Raw genomic sequence first — 16441 nt, 5'->3', positions numbered from 1 at the left:
CAACATAGCTTTCCCATGCAGAAAACTGTTCAAAGACAATGAAGTACATGAAGAAATTACTGTTGTCTATTTTCATCAGGGAAAAACATGTATGCAAATATTCATATACTTTATCTTGTCTAATATAATGAATGTTAAGAATACTTAACCTTAACTGTAGATTCCTATATATTCTATAAAGCTTCCTTAATTGTATTGTTAGAAAATTCCCCTTTTACATTTTCCAACATTTAAAATTTAAAATGTAGAACAAGTCATCGTTTGTCAAATGAAATCAAAACAAAATAAGCTTGACGTAGATAGGAAGGGAGTTAGAAATAAATGCAAAATTTACAACATGGTAACTAGTTTTTATGATTTAAAGAAGATGGGTGAACAAGGCGTGCAGAATGCCTATAGCTTCAGATATAAAAAATCATATTCAGTTTGTGAATTGCGTATTTAAAGTAAAGTTCTCATTATCGAAATTTATGAAATTATGATCAACAAAACTTTTCTGAGGAAAAAAGATCTCGGAAAAAAATATTTAAGAAATAATGTATCATTTTTAAACATCTATCGGGATATAAATACGGGTTGGTCACGAGATCAAATTCCATAAAGCCCGAAGGGCTTTATGATGAATTTGATCTCGTACCAACCCGTATTTATATCCCGATAGATGTTTAAAAATGATACATTATTACTTATATTTACATTTATGACTTATTCATATTTTATGTTTTCCTGATTATAATCTTTAACGCGTGAAATGTTTTATTTTTCAAACTCAACGGCACGTATTTGATCCATTGATTGCGCGTCGACCCTTTATGACGTCACTGAGAAATTACGTCGAACGTTTATGACGCGAGGAACCCGTGTTTATACGGATATAGATACGCATTGCTTTTAATAGTGTTATATAAAAGAAAACATTTGCAAATGTAAATATTCTTATATTAAAAAAAAATGGTATTTGTGAGATTTGAACCCCCTAACAATAAAAAATCCGGAGTATCATATTGCTATGAGACTAACATGCTAACCACTACACTACACAGCTCCTGATGAATAGTGACATTTAAATCATGTTTGTGATATGACCCTTGACTTATTGGACCAAGTATTTCTCGGAAAGATGCGAATGCATTGTCATAAAAGTGTACTTTTAAAGTATAGTGGGTCTTTGCTCCATGTTTTTGTAAACCAAAAATGTATATTTTTATGCAAACTTTTAGGATTAACTTAAAAAAAATGGAGCGAAGACCCACTCATATCGAAAAATTTTGTTGAAGTATGAGAAAATGATCCTTTTTTTCCTCTTTAGTGTGTGTATGCTATTTCGTTGGCAAATAATTTCAGTCTTTGTGAGATTTTTGTAAATTGTAGATACATAAAGTATATTTTAATGTTAGATTAAATATCAAAGAAATTTTTTTATATAATTGAGATTTTATTTTTCACTTCATGTTTGTCCCACTATAGGCACTTCGCCCGCCTTGTTTACCCTAAAAGGAAGTTTAAATTGGGGAAACAAAAAAAAAAAAAAAAAAAAAAAAAAAAAAAAAAAAACAACTTGCACATCATTTGACATTTACAAAATTTAGAACAACAAATCATCGTTTGTCAAATGGTGTCAAAACAAAATATGCTTAACATCGATAAGAAGGGAACGAGTTTACAGTAGGAAAAAAGAACGGGCTTATATATATATATATATATATATATATATATATATATATATATATATATATATATATATATATATATATATATATATATATATATATATATATATATACTGTAAAAGTGGTTATTTACACTGGTTGTTAAGTACGCGTTTGTGACATCAAACATTACGCGTGGGTGTAATATACGCGGTCGCACCATTTACCTAGAAAAATTTACGCGGCCATCGTTACTAACATCGAGTTGTTCCCCTTTGAAAAGGTCACGTAAGTACTCGAATGAATAAGAAAAAAAATAACTACAAACAAACAAAACAAAAAGAATTTATACTGGTGAATTGCTAAATATAACGGCGATCTGCACAGATAACAGCGGTGAAGTGTGAACAACTGGTGTACGCTTTAATTATTGTAATTATTTACGCAAGCTCAAACTTCAAAGTGGGATCTACTTACCTGTATCTGCGTGGCGAGCGTTGACAATTAATTCAACAGGTATGTTTGTAGTGACTGAGAGTTTGTGTAACATTTTGAACTAATTATTTGAAATAAAGAGGGACATACGCGTACATAGAAAGGAAATGAAAATGAGTACCATTGTTTTCAAGCTTTAGTTGAGTGACGTTGCTTTAAAATATTTAACATGAAGATGCTTTTTTCATTGCACAATTAAAAAAAGAACAGTTACGTTTTCATCACTGTTCGTGATGTATTTATCTACTCATGTGCGTTCAATTCCATGATTAATATACGACTGGTTCGACCTGTCTAACAGTATAAGTAATAGTCTAAAATGATTCCAGAAGTTTGAAATTTTGTGACCATACGCGCGGGGGTATTTTACGCGGTTCTAAGCTTACCGCGTAAGTAGTGTAAATTTCCCCCACGAGTAAATAACCACTTTTACAGTATATATATATATATATATATATATATATATATATATATATATATATATATATATATATATATATATATATATATATATATATATATATATATATATATATTATAATACATGATCCGTTACGGATTTTGATTTAAGCATAGGAAAAAGTCGTTGATTATTTATCCAGGGAAATAGTTTTAAACTCACTAGACACATATTATTCGACAATCTCACCCTACTATATTTCATCCATATTACATTTCAAACTGTGGCATTCAGTAAGATATAGAATAATTTTAAGTGCCTTAATAAATGGGAGGGTCATAACCCTCCCCCTCCCTAAAGTTTGAATATTCTAAATAAATTCGAAGCGAAATTTTTGATGAGATTATCTGTTAGCTATTATTATTTACTAATATATTTGTTTTCTTATTTTACATTTTCAAATGTCAAGATAATTTAAATTTTTAATTGCTGCGGTCACATATATCGTCATAAACTGTATTTTTGTGTATCTGTGAATATATTGTAAATGCGTAAGTTTGCAATCTTGCATGCATGGTCCATCGATGAAGATTTGATTTAGATGTTTTATCTATAATTTACTAAAATAAGGAAATTTAATTTGAGAAATTGATGAGCTTGTATGAGCGTCTTGGCGTAAAAGCAACTATACGCCACTGAAATTCGATCTCTCTATTCTATTTCTGGATTTAAAAATTGTTGGTATTTCAATGGTGATTTTAAGCTCATCAGTAAAATAACTTCAAAGGGTATGCTTGAGCAATTTTTGCAAAATTATTATTTTATACAAATTATAGATAAGACCAAATCTTATCGATTGGGTCTTTCATCAGAAGCATCAAAGGGATCAATTTTAACGACCGTAATTTTTAAAGATGCTATTTTTCATCGAGGAAAGAACACATTTTCCTACAGTTTAAAATCTTATGATAGGAGATATTTATAAATTTGGTCTTGTTTCAAAATAAAACTCAACTCGGTTAGTATCAAATTAAACAAAAAAAAAAAAAAATCCTTCAAGGAGAGAATTCCAAATACGACAGTCAACTGCTTACTGCCAGCTGCTTAATGCCAACTGCTCACTACTCTAGCGTGCTTACTGCCAACTGCAACTGTTCATAGATGATATTGCCTGCATGTTTTGTTATCTTAAATACGTATGCTTGAATCAACCCATGATAGCAAGAATATTACAATAATAATAAAAATTGGCGGATTCAGTAATTCTTAAACGATGAAGGCGAGGAAGGAATAAAAAGAGGAAGGATATTTCCTCTTAAATACAAAACATCTAATTCCCACATTTCCTTGCAGGCAAATAATTCAATTGCTTTTGTTGACGGGGGATAGATAAAAGGCTTACATGTATATAAGGTCAGAAAAAATGGGGGGGGGGGGGCAAACTTAAAGTAGGATCCTGGGTGACTATGAATTTATACCAGAAATACTAATGGAAAATCATAGTACATGTACAAGGCATTTATTTTACTCTATGTAAAAACAGTTGATCTTAGGCAAAAAACAAAACAAATCAAAAACAAAAAAAAAACAATTTCCGTGCTGAAGGGGAGGGGGGCAACCCAACAGAAAACCCTTGAAAAGTATTTTTAAAAAAAAAAAACAAAAAAAAAAACGCCACAGGTGTCATTATTGATGGAGCACTAATAGATGTTGGCAATTTATTGGGACACCCACCACCACCACTAATATAAACAGAGAACAAACTTGGAATGGCTAATATTTTTACCGATCTGACATTAGCCATTAAAACGTTTTAAATAAAAGACATATAAAAATTCACAAATACAGGTACATTTCATAGGGTAAAAAGAAACGCTAAAAGATATATTTCTGGTTTACCTAGGCAGAAGTTATGTTATCATAATTTTCAATAATATTTGTAGTATAAATACATATGCCAACAAATGTTACCCTAGACCCTACAAAAAATTTGTTCTTTTATCGTATGTGCCCCCCCCCCCCCCCGCCTCAAAAAAGCTATTGAATTATATGCCTGCAAGGAAATGTGGGAATTAAATGTTTTGTTTTTTTAAAAAGGAAATGCTCCTTTTTCCGATTTACTCCTTCTTTAAAAATTCATAAATCTGTCAATTTTTGTTAATATTTTTAAGGACTGCTACGCACACTAACTCAATTCCCGCCAACAATTTTAAAACCCAGTGTCAAAAAGTTATATCGTTCTTATTTACAAATCCTTTCATAAGGGGAGAGAAAATTTAATCAATTGAAGTCAGGCTTTAAAACATTACCAGATTTTCAAATACTCAAAATACTCATGGAAATGAACACCCCCCCCCCTTTTAAAACAAAACCTTTGGTATGACTTTGTGAAATAACAATTTATAATACCGTTAAAAAGGAATTGTTGTTTCACGAGAGAGAGAGAGAGAGAGAGAGAGAGAGAGAGAGAGAGAGTCTGTTTTGAAAATAACTTTCCGTTGATTTCTAGTGAAAAACACAGGTTTTACCAAATTAAAGACTTATCTCCCTTTGTTTTCCCGAATTAGCTATTTTTATGAAATTCCCATAAATGTCTATATATAAATATGAAAACTTTTGTAATTGAATTGTAGGTAGTTGGCGTTCGCCGCTCTTTTCTTGCTATCATAGGATCTATAGGATTTATTCAAACATGCGTATTAAAAAGATATTAAGATAACAAAATAGGCAATATCATTTATAAGCAGTGGCAGTTGACAGTAAGCAGTGAGCAGTTGGCAGTAAGCAGTTGGCTGTCGTATATGGAATTCCATAGATAGCGCCATTCCACTAACCCTTTGTCTACTTCAGCATCCTTGGAGTATTTCTGACTGAAATTGCTTAATAATAAATTGAATGAAATTTCACACTCATACTGACATTTCATTTTACCTCAAGGTCAATTTGGTTTAGTTATATATAGTTTGAACAGTAACATCTTAATCTATGCATTGATATGTTATATTAGATCTTCACAAAACAAACACAGAACTATGCATAGCTTAGTCTTTTTTTTTTTTTAGCTCACCTCGACGAAGTTGAGATGAGCTTATGCTATACCCCCGGCGTCGGCGTCCCGGTTAAAGTTTTAGGAGCAAGTCCATTCCCAAGTAACTATTAGCCCTACCTGGACCAAACTTGCATGGATGATGCATCTAGGGATGGACACTACCACACTTGCTTCGGATGCTGGATCTGACCTAGATTTTCCAGATGAGTGACCAGGTTAAAGTTTTTGGAGCAGGTCCATTCCTAAGTAACTATAAGCCCTACCTGGACCAAACTTGCATGGATGATGCATCTAGGGATGGGCACTACCACACTTGCTTCGGATGCTGGATCTGACCTGGATTTTCCAGATGAGTGACCAGGTTAAAGTTTTTTGGAGCAGGTCCATTCCCAAGTAACTATAAGCTCTACCATGAACAAACTTGCATGGATGATGCATCTTGGGATGGACACTACCACACTTGCTTCGGATGCTGGATTCGACCTAGATTTTCCACATGAGTGAATTTTAGCCATATTTTAACCAAATTAGCATGGATGATGTAGCTAGGGATGGTCACTTCCAGACTTGCTTTGGATTCTGAATCTGACCTACATTTTCCAGATGAGTGACCAGGTTAATTTTTTTGGAGTAGCTATATAACATTACGGCCTGTTATGATTAAACTTGCATAGATGGTGCATCTAAGAATGAAAACTTCAAGACTTACTTGGATGTTGGAACTGACCAAAATTTTCTTGATTAGTAAACAGGATAAAAGTTTTTTGAACAGGTCTATTTCCAACTAACTATAAGTCGTACTTAAACCAAAATTGTATGGACATTGTTCTTTGGATGTACACTAAATAAAAAAAAATATGATGTGAAATTTGCCTTACTTAAAGATAACATTCGTCGAGGTGAGCTTCGTAATCTTTGATTACCTATGTTTTTTCAACGTCATCATCGTGTCAAGGTCAGTTCCCTATTTCCCAGTACATCAGGATGTCCTTGACTTCTTGATCCAAAGACAGGCGATAAAACAATTTGTCATAGAAGAAATAGCACGCTTCTAAAGTGAAACACAGCTGAGAAATACTGCTAAAACAATCCGTTTTTCCTGGAACTTCAACATGCTTATAAAGGAATTGAGGTCATCAGACGTTTTTATTGAGGGGGCACAAGCATATAGTATCTATATTTACTATAGAAATCTATATATCGGCAAAATTATTGGGGAGGGGCACGCCCCCCCCCCGTGCCCCCCCGGTCCCTACGGCCATGTAATATAAGTAATATTCTTAATCACAAAAAGGTCCAGTCTTGTATTCCACCATATTTTAAGTTAAAGTCAATACCTTACATTTCTTACAAATATATACGTCGACTATTGCTTCTAAACTTTTTAATTACAAGGAAACTCTACATCGCCCAGATATCGAACATCTGAAACGTAATCCTCCAACGTGTTCATGTTCTCCTTACAACTATAGTCCTGCTGGACACGTCATTACTGGTAACGTTAATATAGTTGACAATGAGGACCTTAAATCACTTATTATAAAAAGGCCAAAATTTAGGGAACCCCGATCTTTCAACTGGCGTCACAATTTCATAAATATTACGAATTCTGTGCAAGATTACACCAGGCGATGGGCCAAATATGAAAAAGAAAACCTTGACACTGTCAGAATGGATTAAATGTATCAGATGGATGTTAAAATCTCGCATTAAGCGACTGAGGGGCAATATGACAACCATGTATCCTTCTTTGTTCAATAACCCAGAAGTGAAAAAAGAATTAGATAGACTACACGTTCAGTATGTACTGGTCCCAGATGACAAAGCATTGTCTTTGTTTGTAAGGTTCATTATTAGTCCCCTACCGGTGAAACCGGAGGGGACTATAGGTTTCCTCTGAGTCTGTCCGTCTGTCTGTGTGTCTGTCTAGCTGTCTGTCTGTCAGTCTGTCCCACTTGGTTTTCCGCACTTTTTTCCTGAACGCTTGCAGATATTGAACTGATTTTTGGTGAGTGTATCTTGATGAGTCACAGATCAAGTTTGCATTTCGTTCCGCTTCATTGATTTTTGACGGAATTACGACCTTTCAATTTTTAGGGGTTTTCCGCAATTTTATTCTAAACGCTTGTAGATATTGAGCTGATTTTTGGTATGTGACTTTACCTTGATTAGTTATATATCAAGTTTGCATTTCGTCCCGCTTCATTGATTTTTGACGGAATTATAGCATTTTCAATTTTTAACGGGAACCAGATTACACTTGTCGGTAGGGGACTAGTATTGCTAATGCAATACTCTCAGAATGCTTGTTTTAGTTGTATATTAGAGGAACTAGGATTTAAATCTGCAAGTGGTAATCCAACTTATACCCATAGCTCCCTTTCTAAGGAGGAAATTCTTCAAAATCAGATGTCAGTTTTTAACATTTTTAACGTTCCAAAAAAACAAAATGAATTTGGAATACCATACCTATACTTGATTCCTAAACTTCATAAAATCCTTACAAACAAAGATACACGGCGGATTCCAGTAAATGTTCTACCAAGCCTCTTTCTTTACTCCTCACTAAAATATTAACACCAGTGAAAGAGAAACTTCAGGAGTACTGTACAACAGTATATTCAAGACGGGGTGCAAATCAGATGTGGATACTTACAAATTCCAAGGAACGCTTGGAAAATTTGAAATCACAAAATTTTACCAAAATGAATAACATCAGAATGTACGACTTTTCAACACTTTATTCAACCATTCCGCACTATAAATTAAAATCCAGGCTTTTTTAAAATCATTGACAGCTGCTTTTTCAATAAAAAATGGAACTCGTAAATTTTCTTACCTTGTCATTGGTCATTTGCAACAATATTTTGTTAGAAAAAACATTCTGATAGTACACATAAGTACTCTGAAGTAGATATTAAAAAGATGCTTGAGTTTCTGATTGACAATATCTATGTAGTTTTTGGAGACCAGGTCTTCCAACAATCTGTCGGAATTCCCATGGGTACTAATTGCGCCCCCGTTATTAGCAGACCTCTTTTGTATTCATATGAAGCAGAATTTATTCAAAATCTTGTACATGAGAAGAAGAAACGAACAATTTCTAAAACGAGGCAAGCTATTAAGAAATTAAACAAGTTGATGAAGCAAGAATATCAACAGTCTCGATTAAAGTCATCATTTCGCAAATTATATGGTCGATACAATGACCTTGTCAGCAAATACAATCTATCATTAATTAAGTCAAATGCTGACTGACGTTTTTCATACTTATTGTTAGACCATTATTTACACACTGAATTGTCTACGGAATTTTCCGTTTTCACCGATCATGACAAGGAACACACGGCGGATGTGACCGGTCGGCAGGGGATGCTCACTCCTCCATGGCACCTGATCCCTCCTCTGATGTTTTGGAGGTCCGTGTTTGCTCTGCTCCTATTTTGTATTGTTTGAATGGACTTTTGAGCTTGAATACTGTTCGTTATCTCAATATTTCACAACAAATTCAAAAGAGCCTGTTGCATTGTCGAAGTTTACTTAAATGAGGTCTAACACACACACACACACACACACCTCCACACACACACCACTTGGACTGGATATCCATTCTTAATATACATGTATTATTTTATAGTTTTCTCTCTTTGTTATTCTTTCTTCCTATTTTCGCTCTTTGCACTGTAACGCAATAAAAAGTCAACAGAAGGGAATTTTTTTTTTTATCAATGTCACGTCGAAATTGTGCACCATTATGGTAGGAAATTTCCAGGAAAGACACTTTATAAGGAAATGTCTTACTGGTCTCCAATTAAGGCGAGCTTAAAAACGTGATAAACTTTATTAAAACAAAATTCAGTCACACTGAAATTTGTCGTTTTTAAAATGAACTTTATGATGAATATGAATTAACCTCCCTTCACTACATTATAAATAAACGATATGGCATTTCACAGCCGGAAAAAACTTTTGAAATTCCAGGAAAAACAAAACAAACTAATTCTTATCTCGTGTTATTTTACAGGATTTAACATTAGTAAGATTTTACTTCACATTTCTACCTGACCGCTTATTAATCAAACGCCCTCTCGTCAACAGTATTTATTTATCTTTTTAAGTAGGATGGACCTTTTTTTAAAAAATGAAAACCCAGGATTTAAAAAAAGAGGAAAATTAACCCAATAATTCTTTTATATAAAGGCGTTTGAATTGTTCCGTCATTGATGATGTAAAGACTCTATAACCAATGATTGTCAAGGAATCGCGCCCCTCGGGCACCTGTTGATGATTGATGGGCCAGGTCTAACACTGTGTTAGCTCTCTCGGCCATCTCTATACGGTAGGATTCTTTATTGCTTATCCGGAGTTAGCATTTGTGTTTTCTATGTGATATTAATGTGTGTTTAAAAACATTCAGCCACCTTTCGTAGAAACAAAAAGGTAGGTTTTGTATTTTATTATTTTCAACATATGGAATGAATTTCATATTGTATGTAAATCAATGTTGGGAAACTCGTTATAGGACATCAGAGGAAATACTTGTCAGGGTTATTAACAGTAACGTCTATTGTTTTAACTTCGCTTGCACACTTGCATTAAATTAATTCTGGTAACAGACAGTGCATTTCTTAAGATAAGTTTGGTGTTTTGGTTATTTCTATAAAGGTGTATATATTATAAATATGATTATTTATTTTGTATGTACATTTAATTATGCACTTTTCATCTGATATGTAAGCTAACATCATTCAAAATATTCAGAAACATGTATTAACTACACCTGGGATGTGCATCTAAAGAATTAAATTATCATTTTAAAAAAAATCATCATTTCTTTGTTAACGAGATATGTGAAATGAATGTATGATTATCCTAAACACTAAGTATTCATGTACTATAATAAATAGTTATGGTGTTAACCGAATTAAGCAGAGATAATGAGATACTCCGTGTTTGACAGGCTTGGATCTCGGATATTTTTATGTCCTGGTCACTCATATCGGTCAGCTTTCTGCCCCCAGGTTCCAGATTTTATGGACAACCAGAAATTTCGACCAAATGCATGTATATATAATCATTTCTGTTCATCTTTTTTTTTTTGTAAGTGATTCCACGCAAAACGATTCCTCATTCATTAGATGCGGCAAATAGAAAACAAAAGGGTTACATTTGCACTATCCATTATAATAATAATTAAAAAAAACCAGTCACTTTCGTGCAATCAAAATAGATAAAGGAAGATGTCTAATTAAATTTTGATTAATTAGACATGGGTTACTAATTGATTACATACAGGTCACGCCTTTCTTTACCTGTTGCCACGTATAACTGAAATAGATGATTCCTTTTTAATGTCTTTTTCTCGTTTTGTGCAGGAAACTTTTTGTTCTGTGTCCCCTAAACACTCGGCATTTGTCAAGTGTATGATTTAGTCTAAGTGAAGATTTACGTGATTCATCCAGGCACGTGTAAGTTTTTGACCGCTGGTCATACCTATTACGATTTTCCGTAGTGTAACATTATTTATCCATATTTGACTTGCTTTTTCTGTATATTGATAAGAAAATTAAAAGCACTCGTACATGTATGTTCGTTTAAAAAAGTTCGTGACCCCCCAGGGCCTGAATCGGTTGATAAAAGTACTGTCCTAATCCGTAGTGATACCCTACGTCCAGTGAATTCACCTTATTAAGGACATACGCAACGTACTTTACCTACGATAATTTTTCAAGATATTCTTAATTTAAGATTATAGTGCCATCAGATGTTCGTAGACAAAAAATCAGCATGCATTACCAGGGGTTTTAAAAAGATATGAATTGATGAAATTTCTTGTATAATTCAAAGAAAAATATACAAAAATTACTAAACATATATTTTAGATGTTTTGTTCATCCAAACTTGTTTTAGAAGAAGTGTACAACAGCTTGTATAGACATTAAAATGTAGCACACAGTTCCTTTAAGTACTGGAACTCTTCAACTCCAGGGAAAAAGACAATAAAGTTCAAACTACGTTGCGTATGTCCTTAATTAACAGAAATGTAAAGGTGAAGAAAATAACTTTTGATAATCAGCCATGTCATTTTTATTCTTACTTCCTCTTTCTCGATCTTAATAATAAATTACAGAGATATGTGTGTATCATTCACCCAACAAATTCTAATTGCTCCTTTTGAGACATAATGAATCATTCTCCATCATTCAACTATTACATAATGGTGGGAAACCCCAACCAGATTTAAAAAAAATCGTACCTGCAGCTACTAGTATATACACTGTACAAGAATTTGGACATAAATTGGTACTCCTTTGTACGGACAGGTCGTAAAGAATCTTGTGTATCATTTATTGGACATATAGATATGATTTATAACAATCACTAGGATGGAACATTCTATATTTCTACTTTTCCTTTGACACCGTTTACCTATATCACGATTATGGAAACAAGAACGATAACTATTAAAGTGGTTTGATTTTTTTATTAATATTTTTACAGCCATTGACAACACTGCTCGATTCCGCTCTAAAAGTTTTAGTCATTAAGTAAAACTTTAGACTTAACATATTGTATGTTTTGCATATCTAACAAACATGTTTAACAAGTTAAAAGTTTTAATAATAGTCAAATAAAACATGACGAAAACTAATGGTTTTATTTCAGAAAGTTATACTAATTTAAAATTTTACTCAGGTCTTGAGAGTTGGTCTTATATTAATCAAAAAATATGCCGCAGTCCATCTCTCTCTCGCTTTCACTCTCTCTCTCTCTCTCTAATGGGCACAGTTTCGGTCTAATTCCGTGATTGTTGCTACAGGAGAAAAAGTGTTTGAAAGTCAATGTTAGCGAGATCCGCTGGTGACTGATTGAGGGTTTTCCTTAGTGATAAATTCATATCAAGTCTACAACGGATGTACCAAGACACTAGTTAAACGAAACAGTGGATAAAAACTTACTTTGGTCAATGTGCATCGCTTTAAAAGCTAATGTGTGTTCAGTTAAATGGGGGGCGTAAACTGCAATGTAATCATCTGGGTCATAAAGGAAGGCGTTTAAAGAGAATCCAAACAGGAAAATTGTACTATCTTCTTTTGTTTGTAAGGAGAAAAGCAAATCTGTGATTTTTAATTATTTTATATTTCCGAATCATGCCAATAAATTGTAGAGAATCCACAAAGGTGCAGCTAGTCAATAATCTGAAGATTGCCACCAATCGACACTGGCCAGGCAGGGGGCGCTAAAACAATCACTTAGAAAACAATTACATAGGAAACGGCCAAACGGGGGGCGAAAAAACAATCACTTAGAAAACAATCATATAGGAAACGACCAGGCAGGGGGCGCTAAAACAGTCACTTAACCAAGCTTACTTATGAAACAATGTAGTGAACGTTATAGATGAAGATAAATTCTAATAAAACAGGGCGAAAAAAAAAGTACTAAACATTGAGTAGCATATGTAAACGGTATATATCTAGGTTTTAAGATGAAGACAAAAGTGCAAAAATAATCAATTTACCAAGCTTACAAAACAAAATAATAATCGTGCATATAGATCAGCTGATGACAAGATTCTACAGAACTAGATTCTATCTCTAGGTAAAGTCAACGGTTTGACAGTCCTTAAGCTAATATTATTTGAAAAGAGGTTCTTCGCCAGTTAATAGAGTCATCTTGAAGTAGCCCCACGACCATGCAGACTGAGTATAATTAAATACTTTATTCTATATAATTAAATAAATTAATTAATTGTGTAATTTTCATTTTATTTTAAACGATTCATGAGTCATTCGGCGCCTGTCTATTAACCCCTGTCATGGATCTGACAGCTGTATGTGTGTGTGTGTGTGTGTGTGTGTTTCATTCCGCTACCACTTGATGTGGAAAAGTTTAGAGAATGCATGAAGATCGCGTACTCTAAATCTGCGTGTACGGAAAAACAAAAACTAATGCATCTCTGACCAGCAAATGATCACCAGAATCTTTTGTGAAGTAGTTACTCTTACTAAATAAATCACTTGACCTTTAATCATTGAAAGAGAAGAGGAATGTGTACAGTTGAGGAAAATAACATAAAAATAATGAACGGAATTTTTGTAAGATGATAAGTTTATGTAAGCCATACGTGTTCTCTTTGGTGTGTAGCATTATGCAACCCCTCGGCAGTATAGTGACTATTTTCTACTGATGAACTGGTATTGCTTTCTCACAACTGTTAATGTGTATTGATTTTATGACAAGTCTAGGGTACTGTTTCAGGGGAAAATCTTCTTCAGAGCCAGAGATGGGACTAATTCAGTATGTGTTCCTGACCCTGACTGTGTCTGTTTGGCACATCTATGGATACAGTAGCGGGGCCCCTTCATTCACCTGTCCCAGCATGATGCCCTCCCATGGCTCCTTTAAGCCAAAGACTAACCCAGCCAGATACTACCAGATCACTAGCAGTACTAGCTCTTATACACCTGGAGAATCAGTGTCAGGTGAGGTACTACCAGTACTAGTTCATACACACCTAGAGAATCAGTGTCAGGTGAGGTACTACCAGTACTAGCTCTTATACACCTGGAGAATCAGTGTCAGGTAAGGTACTACCAGATCACCAATATTACTAACTCTAATCAGTGTCAGGTGAGGAACTACCAGTACTAGCTCATACACATCTGGAGAATTAGTGTCAGGTAAGGTACTACTACCAGTACTAGCTCATACACACCTGGAGAATCAGTGTCAGGTAAGGTACTACCAGTACTAGCTCATACACACCTGGAGAATTAGTGTCAGGTAAGGTACTACTACCAGTACTAGCTCATACACACCTGGAGAATCAGTGTCAGGTAAGGTACTACCAGTATTATCTCATATACACCTGGAAAAATGGTGTCAGGTAAGGTACTACCAGTACTAGCTCATATACACCTGGAGAATTAGTGTCAGGTAAGGTACTACCAGTACTAGCTCATATACACCTGGAGAATCAGTGTCAGGTAAGGTACTACCAGTACTAGCTCATATACACCTAGAGAAAAGGTGTCAGGTAAGGTACTACCAGTACTAGCTTATATACACCTGGAGAATCAGTGTCAGGTAAGGTACTACCAGTACTAGCTCATATACACCTGGAGAATCAGTGTCCAGTAAGGTACTACCAGTACTAGCTCATATACACCTGGAGAATCAGTGTCTGGTAAGGTACTACCAGTACTAGCTCATATACACCTGGAGAATCAGTGTCAGGCTAGGATTTGCAGGAAGACTGTGTGAATCAAGAGAATACTTAATTCACTAGCTCTGGGGTTTTCATTTTCATGAAGAAAAAAAATCAGTTCAAATAATTATCAGAGAAGAATAGCTTTTTCATACTTATAAGAACACTAGAGTTGGAAGGGGTGGGGTGCATGGGGTGGGGTCATAACTCTATAATGAGAAGAGATAGGGCTTTTTATATTTCACATGTACATTACCTGTGACAAGACCTTTCCAAATATACCATGATTTTTGAACCCATGACCTTGACCTTAAAGTTTGACCTACTTTTGAAAATTTTATCTTTGCTTATAACTTTTGACTGATTAAGAAAAAAAGGGCATGTTCATTACCAGTGAAAAGACCTTTCCAAATATGCCATGATTTTTGATCTCTTGACCTTGAAGTTTGGCCTACTTTTCTAAGATTTTAACATTACTTTAAATTGATCGTAAAATTTAAAGAAGAAAAGATAGGGCTTTCATATTATACATGTACATTACCGGTGAAAAGACCTTTCTAATTATACTATGAATTTTGACCCCGTGACCTTGAAGTTTGACCTACTTTTGAAAAATTTTATCTTTGCTTATAACTTATGATTGAGATAAGATACGACTTTCATTTTTGACAAGTGCATTACCTGTGCCAAGACATTCTCGAGCATGCAGTGATTTTTTTCCCCCTTGACCTTGACCTTCATGTTTGACCTAATTTTCAAAAATGTTAACTTTGGAGATAACTCTTGAATGAGATATGATAGGGCGTTCATATTTGACATCTGTATTGCCTGTGTCAAAATGTTTCCAAATGTGCTATGATATTTGACGCTGTGACCTTGACCTTCAATTTAGACCCAATTTTCAAACAATCAGTTTTTGTCAGCTTTTGACCTGAAAGTTTAACCTACAATTTTTTTTTTCGAATTAATTTTACATTTTGCAGTGTTTGAAATTCACTGCAAAATTAGCCAGACATGCAGGACTGACTGCTAGTAAAAGTTGTCAGCCCTGCCAAAGATCTACTAGCCCGAGAAAATATTTGTCTTTTATAAATTTGTTTTAAACGATTATGTGACTGGAACCAGGTCACCATAACTTCGAACCAGAATCTATAGACTGATGAATTCTTCCTCTTGGCTTGTTACACTTTGCTACCAATACTATTAGTTGATATGAAAGAGATTTATCAAAATAATATATGAATATTAGTTATCAAAAATTTTAACACATCCAGCTGGATGTCAATACATGCAAATTTGTTCGCCCACTGCAAAATTTGTGCGCCTCGGGTGGTCAGGTGCATGGTTATTTCAAACACTGCAATTTGTAATAATTTTTGAATGAGAGAAGATAGGGCTTCATATTACTATGACAACATCTTTCAGAAAAGTATATCATTTTTGACTTCATGACCTTGACATAGAAGTTTGACCTACTTATCACAAATTTTTTTTAACCTGGACAGTAACCTTTATTCTCCAGAAGAGACAGGGCTTTCATTTTTAGCTCACCTGAGCTGAAAGCTCAAGTGAGCTTTTCTGATCACCCGTTGTCCGTCGTCCGTCCGTCTGTCCGTCCGTCCGTCTGTCCGTCCGTC

General features: G+C 34.3%; 1 protein-coding gene across 2 annotated transcripts in view; it reads left to right on the top strand.

Moving 5' to 3' along the window:
- Nucleotides 1-13528: 13528 nt before the first annotated feature.
- The window catches only part of LOC133199618 (putative ferric-chelate reductase 1), a 17632-nt gene continuing 14719 nt past the window's right edge, over nucleotides 13529-16441 (top strand). The window contains exon 1 of one of the 2 annotated variants that reach the window (XM_061335468.1): nucleotides 13529-14079. In XM_061335468.1, coding sequence (XP_061191452.1) covers nucleotides 13815-14079 — 265 coding nt within the window. In that variant the 5' untranslated portion in view covers nucleotides 13529-13814. The remainder of the gene's footprint in view (nucleotides 14080-16441) is intronic. The other variant, XM_061335469.1, reaches the window with a different exon arrangement.

The sequence above is a fragment of the Saccostrea echinata genome, unplaced genomic scaffold, assembly GCF_033153115.1.
Source record: "Saccostrea echinata isolate AGI-Se365-2 ecotype Australia unplaced genomic scaffold, CSIRO_AGI_Sech_v1 ptg000034l, whole genome shotgun sequence".
Taxonomy (NCBI): Eukaryota; Metazoa; Mollusca; class Bivalvia; order Ostreida; family Ostreidae; genus Saccostrea; species Saccostrea echinata.
This window is presented reverse-complemented; position numbering and strand designations above follow the sequence as displayed.